This window comes from Pavona decussata, unplaced genomic scaffold (assembly GCF_977016875.1).
Source record: "Pavona decussata unplaced genomic scaffold, jaPavDecu1.1 SCAFFOLD_175, whole genome shotgun sequence".
Taxonomy (NCBI): Eukaryota; Metazoa; Cnidaria; class Anthozoa; order Scleractinia; family Agariciidae; genus Pavona; species Pavona decussata.
Window position 1 is genome coordinate 562951 of NW_028145586.1, and position 12783 is coordinate 575733.

Genomic DNA, 12783 nt, shown 5'->3' on the forward strand with positions numbered 1-12783 from the left:
TTTCAGAACTTTGCTTGGCTTTAAGCATCCACGTGATATCAGCTCTTGAGTAATGTACCAACTGTCCAAGAAACAGCAACCATTTTAAAATTGACGTCTGCCTTTTCTTGAAGCAAAAATTAAGTTTTATCTTGATAGAGGTATTTGTCAGTCAGTGACACAGGCATATTGTACTCCAGGTGGTCTGGTGACGTGATTCGGAGGACTGGGGAGGGAAATTTTAATGCCGTATCCCACAACCACGCACAGCCTTTAATGTTGTTTTCGAATTTTAACATGGCGGCGTAGTTCAACACAAAAAAAAGACATTTAAATGCCAAAGTGCGAAACAAAACGACTTGATTGGAGTTTAATTGACAAAACAACATAAATTTAAAGCCCAGGGTCAAGGAAACACTGCCGACCGGCCGGCATGCCCAGCGAAAGCCCGCCAAAATTGTAACACCCGGATCTTCATTGAGTTTAATTTGCAAAATTTTCTCACAAATCTTGAACATTTAATAGATACACAATCAAGAAGTTCTTTAGAAATTGTCAGTTTTAATAGTGACACAAAAGTAAATAAACACAGTTCAAGGTAATATTGGAAACCAAATTATTCAAATAAAACTTGCAGATTTGTGCTTACGGGTCAATCCATCCTCAATCGTATCAGATGTCATTCTCCAATGACTCGAAGTGTCCACGTCCTTGCCTCCCAATTTCCTTCAGTAATTGCATTACATAACAGATAATTTTTCATGCATTCTACATGTCCTGTGTATCGTGCGAGGTGAGTAGACGTTCAACTTAAACCGACTTCGTGTTGAACTACGCAGCCATGTTAAAATTCGAAAACAATATTGAAGGCCGCGCGTGGTTGTGGGATACGGCATTAATTAAAATTTCTCTCTCCAGTCCACCGAGTTACGTCACCAGATCACCTGGACTCAGAAAAAGAAAATCTGAATTCTCCCCCCTAACAGAGTTGAACCTTTGACCTTCCATTTGGATGTTATGGCACTCAGCTACAGGAGACTTGTGGGAGCTAAGACCATTAACTACACTGATGCAGTGACAAACATCTTCATACTGCTAGGATTTGAATGTGATATTGTGTTTATTGTGATGAATAATGATAGAGATATATTTTTCAGTCAGCCACTTTGGCATATGTACTCAAAAAAGAAACTCCAAGTTCTCCCATTTTATTGCTTTGCTTGATTTGTATAACCATAAAATGAAACCAAACTCACTTGCTAGGCATTACCAATACTAACTTACCAGTGTAGGGTTCTCCTTGAGGTATCGGACTATACGCTGCCTCAATGCTTCATGAGAGATTTGAATTCCTTTCACCACGTCCAGTTGTTCTGACAATGCGTAAAACATGCAATTCCCTGAACCTTTGTTACCCGAAATTTGGAAGCCTTTGTCTGAAGCAATTTTCTTTAACCCCTCTAGAAGTTGTGTCTCGCCTATGATCTTGCCTGCATCATATCGCATTTGCTCAAGTCCACGGAAAATTTGTTCAGCTCTCATACCTAAACCACCAATAAAAGGAATGACAAGTGTATTTCCAAGAATCCTAATATTACTATAATTATATAGAGTATACAAGTATCAAAAATCTGAATAGTATTTAACAAGACATAGTAATTACATAGCTAACAGTTTTTGCAAATGTTACATGTACATGTTGGCAAATTGTTGTGAAAAGTAATGCTGCCTACCTGCTGTTCCACTTGTCAGACGAGTTTGAGAGGCCGCAGGGAAAGGAAGCTGACTGTAATCTGCTACTGAAGACTGACTTCCACCAGGAAAACCTTTAGAGGGGAAAATAATTTATTGTAATATGCAAACTTTTATGTCATTATACTCATAAAGCAAGACACTGGATGTTCCTCATTTTGATTGTTTTTGTGTCATGTACCTTAAACTATAATTTACACAAATGTAAGAATTAGATGATGGTTTCACTGAAAAACACTGAGTTCTCCTCTGCAGAGGTTGCATTTGGCTGGTAAACCAGCCAGTTAATTTGAATTAGAAAAAGTAATTACTGAAATGATATCACTGTTTTATCACTGTTTATGTAATGTTTAATTTGTTTTTTTTTTAATTCATCGTAAGATTGGAATAATACTTATTGATATAGAAATGAACTACGGTAAGTAGTTAAAGTGCACCTAACCCCCCAATTTTTTTTCTCTTAAATAAATCTTCGCACCTGTGCAAAACATATTGTGCTATTTGGCGCCTTTTTCAACCAAATCTTGACTTTTTATAGGCTGTAAAAGTTATGAAATTTAGCCATCATCTGTGCCATGACCGAGCTAGTAAGGCGCATGGGTCTATTCCTTACTTGATGTCACAAACTGATTTGCATTGTATTAAGTCTTTGTGAAAATGCATGCAAAGCAGTTTGTGACTTCATGTAAGGAATAGACCCATGCCCCTTACAAGCTCGGTCATGGGACAGATGATGGCTTAAGATTTCTTATCTTTTACAGCCTATAAATGTCAAGATTTGGTTGAAAAAAGGCGCAAAAGGCGCAATGCGTTTCTAACAGATGCAAAGATTTATTTAAGCGAAAAAAATTTAGGGGTTAGGTGAACTTTAAAAGAATATCTTGTGTTTCTGTGACCTCGGCAGGTTCATGGAGCTCTGTTCTCTGGCGAGTTTACATGACAACTGAGATGTCAGTGGCCAGGTCAATCAATCAATCAATCAATCAATCAATCGATCAATTGATTCAAATCAATGTTTATTTGCCCCATTCAATGTTTTCTTACAGTAGTATTATTCCTAATAACTTAGGAGCAGAAGCTCTCAACAAACCCTACTGCACTTACATGTACAAGGAGAGCTCCTGGTACATAAATTTGTTGATTAACTACTCTGAATTGTGTCCTATATGTAGCTAGGCCATGGTCCTTTTATATAAGAACTTCTGGTTTAAGATTTTCTGTCCTTTAACTGTTCATGTAAAGATTCCAAAAAGAATCAAATTGCATTGGATTTTACTGCTTCTACATGTACATGAACAAGGTTTCCTTGACAAGTTTTTTTTTTATTTTGACTTGTTTGACTTTACACAATGCAACATATAAGAAACTTGCCAAGTTCAGACTTGTTAAGGAAATCATTATTTTATCATGTACAACCCTAGAGCTCGCAATATGGCTTTAAATGACCATAAAATTATCTACAAAGTCAGCAACATTATCCAAAGTGCTATAATTTGTTCTAGTTATTTGACCCCTTATGAAAGTATAGGAATAAGTATTACCTGCACGTGGTACAGTTGAGGGTTTGCTTGGATCTGCAATGCTTGAAACAGATGATGCATGTATCGTCCTTTCTGGAGCTAACACATCTTGGGGACAGAAACGATATCATTAAAGTAAGCCAATTTGTGACTGTATTGCGTTAATGATGATGTTGAGAGGAAATAAATAGAGATGTCCTCAGAGACCAGATTCAAATCAAGATCAATATGTAAAACGTGCAGTGTGAAACAATCCTGGAGAAAATTATTAAATTCCATCATAAGAACCAAAATCCCAAGCAACAGGGCAGGGGTATTTTGCAGAATGCTGAACAAAGAACGTCTCATTTTATGCTACCTACATGTACACACCTGTATCACAGTTTAGGGTTTAGCAACAAGCCTTATTATTTAGGTCTAAGCACTCTTCTATACTATTTAGCATTGATTTTTAAAAAGCACTGCTTACACAGACGGTTGGTTTTTAGTTTTTGTGATGGCAGACATTTGACATTACAGGATGTCTTATGGATGTGGTGTTCAGAATTCTGCAAAATAGTCCCATGTTCATGCAAGCAACATGAATTCAATGTAACAGCTTACCTCCAAAGTGCTGCCAATCTTTGAAAACCAGTGGATCACTTAAAATGTGAGCAGTAAGGGAAGCAGCCATTATGCTAGCAAAAGGTCTCCATGAATCTGTTTTACGCTTCTTGCCATCACCAAAGTCTGAGACACCTTTGATGACAATCCATTCAACATCCAGGTCATGTGCTGCGGTAAACAGACCTAAAAAGATGTACATAACATGAGTCCCTCTGTGAGATTAAGGAAACAGGAATTGATTAACCAGTATTCAAAAATTTACAAGAATGTCGGACCCGAAATGGGGTTCCTGTGGTGCGTGTGTGACGTAAGCCGAACCAGTCAGGACCGGTTTTGACACTAGAACACCAAGAGTAAAAGGAGCGAGCGATCTTGTGAGTACGAGCAAGTTTATCAAACGAGAAACGAATAAATTTTGTTGAAATCATCGCAACAAAAGGTGGCGACCCTGCCAGGACACCTGTGATTCGAGAAAGTAACAGCGAGCGGCGAGAAGTGAGCGACGAGAGGAATTTTTACATGTAAACACAGCGAAGAAACACCGAAGTCAACAACATGAGCGCCGAAGGCGAAATCAAAACAATGCAGGAGAAGATTCAAGGTAAACTGAAAATGCTTGAATTTACAGCGGGAGATACAGCGAAAGTAATCGAGACCGGAGACCTGAAGACAATTGAGAGGCATGGAAGCGCATTGGAGCACGTTATTGACAAAACACATCAGCTCAAATTGGAAGTTCAGGAGTTGCGTATTGAAAGTGGGAATGACCCTGTAGAGGTCAGACTTTGGACCGAAACTTTAGATAGCCAAATCAGTAAATTTGAGGGAATTCTTAAAGAAGTGGAATATGCAGCTGCCGGTATTAGATCAATCGAAGAGGAAAAACGCGAGGAAGAGAAACGGAAACGGAATTTGGAGGAAAAGATCCAGCTTGAAAAGGCTACACGAAGCGCGAGCGAGTCTTGAGAAAACGGCGAAGGCATCCACAGAGGAATTGTGGGAATTTGTGCATTGTCGGAGCGAAATTGCCAAAACTGGAGATAACTAAATTTCAAGGGACTTTCCTGGATTGGATGAGGTTTTGGAATCAATTCGAAACTGAAATCGATAAGGCTAAACTAACTCAAGTTGCCAAGTTTTCTTACCTGAAGGAGTTACTAGTAGCCAGTGTCCGCGCGTCCATTGACGGACTCCCTTTCACGACGGAGGGTTACGAAAGGGCCAAAGCTATATTGAAAACCAAGTATGGTAACCCCAGTGAGGTAGCAAACGCACATATGCAATGCATAATTGGATTATCCACAGTTCATGGTGGACACCCAGCAAAAATCCATGATTTCTACGAGAAGCTAACAAGTCACATACAAGTGCTAGAGACCATGGGCAAGGTTAACGAAATAGGAGGGTTTGTGCGTGCGACGCTTGATAAATTACCTGGAATCAGAGCGGATCTGGTACGTCTAGACGATAACTGGCAAGAGTGGGGATTTGCAGAGCTAATCGAATCCCTGAGGAAGTGGTGTGACCGTAACCCCTTTTGTCAGCGAAAACCTTAAACCTGAACCGCCAAAGCCTGACCTGCGAAGTCGTTATCCTCAGAACCGTGACCCGCGAAATCGCTTCCAAGCAAGGAAAAATCCTGCTTACCAGACCAAAGATGAGAGTGCGAAGGTGGGGCGTAACTGCATCTATTGTAATGGCGAGGATCACAGCTCCACCCAGTGCAAGAAAGTCCCTGGCTTGCACCAGCGCAGGCAGATCTTGAGTGACAAGAAACTATGCTTCAACTGTACAGGAACAAGACATCAAGCACGGGAGTGCCACAGCAAGTACACTTGTCAACATTGCGGTGGCAGACATCACACGTCTATTTGTGACAGGCTGCCTAGCAACAGTCAAATGATGTTGGCAACAGGTGAGGGTTCTGTTATTTATCCGGTGGTAGTGGTGTTCGTCGATGGGATCAAATGCAGAGCATTACTAGACACAGGTGCGGGTAGTTCTTATGCGTCAGCGGCTCTGATTGAACGGCTTAACAAGCGACCAACTCATATCGAACATAGACAGATTGACATGATGCTTTACTCAACAGTTCAAAAGGTACAAGGGTATTCAGTAACGGTTAAAAGTGTTGATGGGAAGTTTGAGATGATGACGAAGATCAATAAGGTGGACAAGGGTGTTCAACTCACAGTCCCAAATCCGAATTATGGAGAACTGATCAGCAAGTATCGTCACCTGCAGGGAGTGGTCATGGATGACTATGACAAGAAGAGTGAGTTACCCATTCATGTAATACTCGGCGCCAGCGAGTACTCAAGGATCAAAACTGAGACGAAACCTAGAATTGGTCAGCCGTCTGAGCCCATTGCTGAGTTCACTATGCTGGGGAGGACGATAATGTCCACAGGGAGAGAAGCCGCGCTATCCAACGTTTATTTGACGAAAACATCGGCAGCGGACTACGAACAGCTCTGCTCTTTAGATGTTTTAGGACTCGCAGATAGACCAGAAGCAGACCAGCAAAACGTGTTTGCCGAATTCTCTGAGCAACTGAACTGAAGTGACGAAGGTTGGTACGAATCGGGTTTGCTATGGAAGCCGGGTCACGATCACCTGCAATCGAACGAACGCGGAAGTATTAGGAGACTACAAGGTCTAGTGAGGAAGTTGCAGAGAGAGCCTGGTCTGATAGACAAGTACGATGAGATCATCCAAGAGCAACTCACTGAAGGGATAGTTGAGAGAGTTGTAGACGAGCCAAACGAGAGAGTATTTTACATCCCTCACAAACCTGTGAAAAAGGAAACTGCCGTGACCACAAAACTCAGAATTGTATTTGACGCATCGGCTAAGCCAAGTGAAGATAGTCAGTCGTTAAACGAGTGCTTAGAAACGGGGCCTCCCTTGCAGAATCTGTTGTGGAACGTTCTTGTGCGAAATCGCCTAAAGCCAGTAGCCTTAGCAGCTGACATCAAACAAGCCTTCTTACAAGTACGCATAAGACCTGAAGACCGGGATGCACTACGTTTCCACTGGCTCAAGAACAAGGACCCTTCAGTTATTGAAGCCTTGAGATTCACGCGAGCACTCTTCGGGTTGGTCCAGTCGCCATTCTTGTTGGCGGGAACACTAAAGTTGCACTTGCAAAGCCTAAGAGAGAAACACCCAGTGGAGGTAGACGAGATCTTGAGGAGTCTATACGTTGATGACGTCATCACGGGGGGCAACACCAAAGAAGAGGTTCAGGACCTGAAGAAGACGATCATATCAGTGTTTGGGGATGCTAAGTTTACCATGCACAAGTGGAACTCCAACGAGCCTCAGCTAGAGAGTGAGAATGTTGTTCCGGTGCACGAGCCTCAGCAAGACGGTGAGAATGGGGTGCCTGTTGATGAACAGCAGAGTTACGCAAAGCAACAGTTGGGAGTTAAGGAAGGTGAATCCAAGATATTAGGTTTGCTGTGGAACAAGAGAGAGGACACAATTGCAGTGACTTTCCCTGAGGAACCTGTTGATAACACTAAGAGAGGAATGCTACGATTCTTAGCTGCGGTGTACGACCCCCTTGGTGTAGCGTCGCCCACAACATTAGTGGGAAAGCTTCTATACCACGAAGTATGCGACAGTCGACTACCGCGGGATGAGAAACTGTCAGACAGAATTGGACAACAGTGGCTGAAGTTTGTGAGGAGCCTCCCCAACAAGGTTGAAGTACTGCGGAGCATACCAAGGTTCAAGGAGCCGATCGAAGGAGTCCAGTTGCATGTATTCGGTGACACAAGTGGAGTTGGTACATCAGCGGCCGTCTATGCAGTGATTACGCAAGCCTCCGGGGTGAGCAAAGGCTTAATAGCAGCAAAGTCAAGATTAGCAAAGAAGAATCTTACAATTCCAAGATTGGAACTTGTGTCCGCTCACATGGCCGCTAACCTGGTGGAGAACGTGAGAGTTGCACTTGAAGGATATCCAATCAAGTCAGTCCATGGGTGGAGTGACAGTACTGTCGCACTCCACTGGATCAAGGGGGGAGGTACTTACAAACAGTTTGTGGCCAACAGAGTCCGCAAGATCAACGACAAAGATTACATTGAATGGAGACATGTCGACTCCAAACACAACCCAGCCGACATAGGAAGCAGAGGCTGCAAGGCAGATCAGCTGTGTAATGTGTGGTTGCCGGGACCACAATGGTTGTCCAAGCCAGAGGAGTGGCCGGGAGACGTAGTGACAGAGCCTAACAAAGAAACGGAAGCAGAAGCTAAGCTTACTAAGGAGGTGTTTGCAGTGGCAGTGGAGGCGAGGGACGACTTCGATGAAGTGCTGGAAAGGCATACCTTCTGGCGAACGATCAGAATCAGTGCATGGGTCATGAGATTCCTTCAAAATTGCCGGAACAAGGAGTGGAACCGAGTAAGCGGACCCTTGACAACAGCTGAGACGGAGATACAGGTCAAGTGGTGGATAAGGCGGGAGCAGCAGAGACACAGTGTAACAGACAAGTTTCTGGAAGACCAAGAAAGGCTCAACCTTCAGAAGAATGACCAAGGAATCTATGTGTGCAGAGGAAGAATTCAAGGACATTATCCGGTGTATTTGCCACCCAGGGTAGTCTTATCAGAAAAAATGGTGCAAGACGCCCACATCTTGACGCTACACGGGGGAGTCGGCCTAACGATGGCGCATGTGAGACAAGAGTATTGGATTCCCCATCTCCGGCAACTGGCGAAGAACGTGGTTAACCACTGCTATGGGTGTAAGAAGTTCCATGTGACAAAGCTCCAAAATCCACCGCCTGGAAACTTACCAGTGGATCGTACAGAGGGGACATTTCCGTTCCAAGTAGTAGGGGTGGACTACGCCGGGCCCATAATTTACAAGATTTCGAAGAAGAAAGAAGGCAAGGCAAACATTTTACTGTTCGCATGCAGTTTAACGAGAGCGGTCCATTTAGAGTTACTAACTGACCAGACCACTGCTGGTTTCATCAGGTGTTTGAAACATTTCATTGCGAGACGGGGGAGGCCTACGAAGATTTATTCGGACAATGGAAGAAGTTTTGTGGCTGCATCCAGGTGGCTCAAGAGTGTTATGAGGGAGGAGAAATTGCAAGACTATCTGGCCCACCACAACATCCTTTGGCAGTTTAACCTCGCCAGAGCCCCATGGTGGGGGGGCCAATTTGAACGGTTGGTTGGAGTTGTGAAACAGTCATTCTACAAATCTATGGGACGAGCGTACCTGACATTCGGAGAGCTTGAAGAAGTTGCGCTTGAGGTGGAGGTGGCCGTCAATAACCGCCCGTTATCCTATGTTGAAGATGATGTTGAACTTCCGGCGCTAACGCCAAACGTCATGATGCACGGGCTACCTAACCTCCTGCCAGAGGAGGATGCAGAGTCAGTGGAGGATGTGGAGCTACGTAAGAGGACAAGATACCTCCGTCGCTGCAAGGACATTCTGTGGTCAAGGTGGACTACAGAATACATCAGGAGTTTGAGGGAGAGACACAATCTCAAACACAAGACCAAGGTGCTGACACTCAAAGTTGGAGATGTGGTGCTAATTCAGAGTGAGGAGCGCAACCATGGAAAGTGGAACATTGGAGTCGTAGTGAAACTCATCAAGGGGCGTGACGGCGTCGTCCGAGCAGCGAGGTTGAGAGCGGGGAAGTCCTACTTGGAGCGAGCAATCCAACAGCTGTGTCCTATGGAGCTGTCATGCGACGTACGGGACACACAGTTGAGAAACTCGGTGCAGCTTAATCCTCGAGCCAGAGAGTTCGCCCCTAGGCGGGCTGCTGTAGCTGCGGCAAAGCGGATCAGAGAGATTGCAGAGCAAGGGGACAAGTGAACAGACCCAGGGACTTGCGGAGTCACGAACTATTAGAACTCTTTAAAACTGTTGCTTTTATATAAGCATGGAGCTGTGTGATTATATTTGCTCCACTTGCGTGTATCAAATAGGGGGAGAGTGTCGGACCCGAAATGGGGTTCCTGTGGTGCGTGTGTGACGTAAGCCGAACCGGTCAGGACCGGTTTTGACACTAGAACACGAAGAGAAAAAGGAGCGAGCGATCTTGTGAGTACGAGCGAGTTTATCAAACGTGAAACGAATAAATTTTGTTGAAATCATCGCAACAAGAAGAATTTAGGCGGGGATAAAATGCAATAACAAAGTGCTGAGAGTAAAGTCACCACGAGTGATAGTCCACAGTCATTACTGTAAGCGGCATTCGTCGTGAGGGTAGGATAGGATTTCAACAGAACAGACGCAGAAAGGATCGTATGTTTACAGTTCGATCACGTACGGTGGTTTGAATCAACAACTTGTAGTTCCACGCTACATTAATTTTTGTACAGTGAATCTATAAACTGGAAATACGGTCAAATAGGACTCATCTGCTCCCTGTGTGATAACCAGCATCAAATTGTTTCAAACAAAGATCAGTTTGGTTTGACTAAATCTGAGATGCTACCATGCACCAAACGAATGTTTTGAATGTGTCGTTCAGTTCTCAAAGTGGTCCACATTAAGCACAGATTAATTACAGTCTTCTTTTTCGACCACAAGCCTAGATAACGCGTGATGACAACACCGACTAAAATGAAAATTAAACTATAGGCCACAAGTATAAAGATTGCCCGTTCTATTCTTAAAGGCACGTAAATTTATTTGTTTGGAACGATTTCGCAAAGCGGCGAACTGAAACCGGAATCAAGCTCAAAACGATCAATGGTTTAAGGTCAGCATGACTATGTTCTTCTCTTTGGATCGTAAGACTATAGAAGTTCTTGGATAATTGACATCACTGATAACACGTAATGACAACACTGACTACAATGAAAATAATTATCAACAGGCCAAAGAACAACATCGCTCGTTCAATTGTAAAGCATAAACTATCCGTTCAGGACGATTTTGCAAACCGTTCGAGCAATTTAGTCATCCGTTCGAACAGGTAACCAAACCGTTCGAATGATTTATTCATCCGTTCGAATGGTTAATCAAACCGTTCGAACGGTTTACCAATCTGTTCAATAATCTGTTCGAATGGCCAATAAAACCGTTCGAATAACATTATTCATCCATTCGAACGGTCAACCAAACCGTTCGTCGTCTGTGCGTTTTTTGCCATTCGAACGGTTTTCCGTTAGTGTCCGTTTTGCCTTTCGCCGTCACATTTAGGTCTGAGCACAGTTGTCAAGGTTCAAAATGGTTTCTCTCCACATGCCTGATAGGCTCATCAGATACTGGCAGATTTTACCATTTCGGAGAACCAGAATTGTCTCAGTCAGACACTGGGTCACTAATGGGTTGTTCAATGAGAGCTGTTAGACAAACCAGATTGCAGGAAACCACCAAAGGAGGATCTCTTATATCCACCAAGAAAAAACAGAGCAAGATTGCCTGAGGTTGACTACAAGTTATTATGTCCCCAGAGAGATGCAGAAGCAACTAGACAACAATGCAACCACACGGTACTGTAAGACTAGCATCAGTAACAACAATGATCACAGGTAGATCATTATTTTAGCAGGTGGTGGTGGATTGATCACATCTCATCAAGAACATTTATTTATCAATTGGACAATTAACACTTGAATACCACTAGCTTGGTGCTATCACATTTAAGCAATGCAAAATGCACAGAGGGAGGGTAAAAGATGTCTGCCAAAGAATAATTATTATAAAGAAGTACTGAGCAAATGCACTTGGGTAAAAATGTTGCCATAAAGTAATAAAGTAAGGCTTGTCAGTTGTCTGGGAAGAAGCCAAACTGAAAAAGCTGCAAATGTACACTGTACATGTACAATGTATGCTCTATGCAACATTTCATGCCCAGGAAAACATCATTCCTTGCATTCCCATCTGGCCATGGGGCAATAGTGTTCAGCTTCCATGTGCACAGAAATCGAGAGCCTACATGTTAAAGCCATTAGAATTATTCACAAATTCTGCAACATATTTTAGATTGTAATGTATATTTCACTGTAACTCTCGCTTGAACTTACAGTCGAACCAGGTCAAGCATACCCCCCTAGATTCTATTAATGAATCTATTATTTGAAAATTGAACCCGTTAGTCGTTTCAAGTATTCAAATCAAAATTCGATTTCTGATTGGATTATACGAACAATGCATGAGACCAGAAAACCGGAAAGCCCGCCGAAAAACCCCGCCCAACATATTCAGAGCGGAAATTCTTGATTTATATAATAGTGGATTTTCCAAAAAGCAGATTTCTCGTGATTTGCAGCAGTCAACGCGTACTGTCAGAAAGAAAATTCGCCATTTTCAATTGGGCACGGTGTAAGTTGGTCCTGTCGGGTAAGTTTAAACTCACTAATATAATGATCACTAAATGGACATTTTACGTTTATACACTGGCGTTTATTCCCTTAGTTATTAAAAAAATGAAAAGGATTGGAAACGTTTTAAGGATTGGATGCGTTTTATCAGAATAAGCAGTGCCCTTTTTGAGGTATATGCAAATCAATTTAGCGAAAAGTATGCGAACTCACAGTGAAAGATGTTCATTTCAGTTGACCTTCGACAACGGCAATGACCTTCGGCACATGTGTTGCGCTATTCTTCGCGGTAAAATGAACAGTCTGGTGAAATATATACCATACTTTCTCATGCTACAAGGTGGGTAATGCTATACATGAAAGATAAATTGGAATTTTTCAGCCCGACTCATTTGCAAGCACTTGACTTTGGGCTTTTGCCATGACCAAATTTGCATAATGAATTACATGAACGTGTCAACAACAAGCGGGAACAGTTTGAACGAACGAGCTGTTTCTTTTTACTGTTAGCGCGGATCAATGTTCAAATTAAAAGCCAACAAGAATCGAATTTTAATTTGAACATTGATCCGCGCTAACAATGAATGAATGAATGCATTCTTTGAAACGGCTAA

The 12783-nt window shown here is 42.7% G+C and overlaps 3 protein-coding genes across 3 annotated transcripts in view; all 3 read right to left on the reverse strand.

The window, feature by feature from the left end:
- LOC146463494 (uncharacterized) overlaps window positions 1–12783 on the reverse strand; it is a 333098-nt gene that overhangs the window by 165554 nt on the left and 154761 nt on the right. The gene's annotated exons all lie outside the window — the stretch shown is intronic.
- LOC146463499 (uncharacterized) overlaps window positions 1–12783 on the reverse strand; it is a 137293-nt gene that overhangs the window by 79575 nt on the left and 44935 nt on the right. The window lies entirely within an intron of this gene.
- LOC146463502 (uncharacterized) overlaps window positions 1–12783 on the reverse strand; it is a 59134-nt gene that overhangs the window by 1218 nt on the left and 45133 nt on the right. The window contains exons 4-7 of the mRNA XM_085084327.1: window positions 3855–4040; window positions 3273–3359; window positions 1713–1805; window positions 1264–1523 (exon numbers count right to left, since the gene is read on the reverse strand). Coding sequence (XP_084940453.1) covers window positions 1264–1523; window positions 1713–1805; window positions 3273–3359; window positions 3855–4040 — 626 coding nt within the window. The remainder of the gene's footprint in view (window positions 1–1263; window positions 1524–1712; window positions 1806–3272; window positions 3360–3854; window positions 4041–12783) is intronic.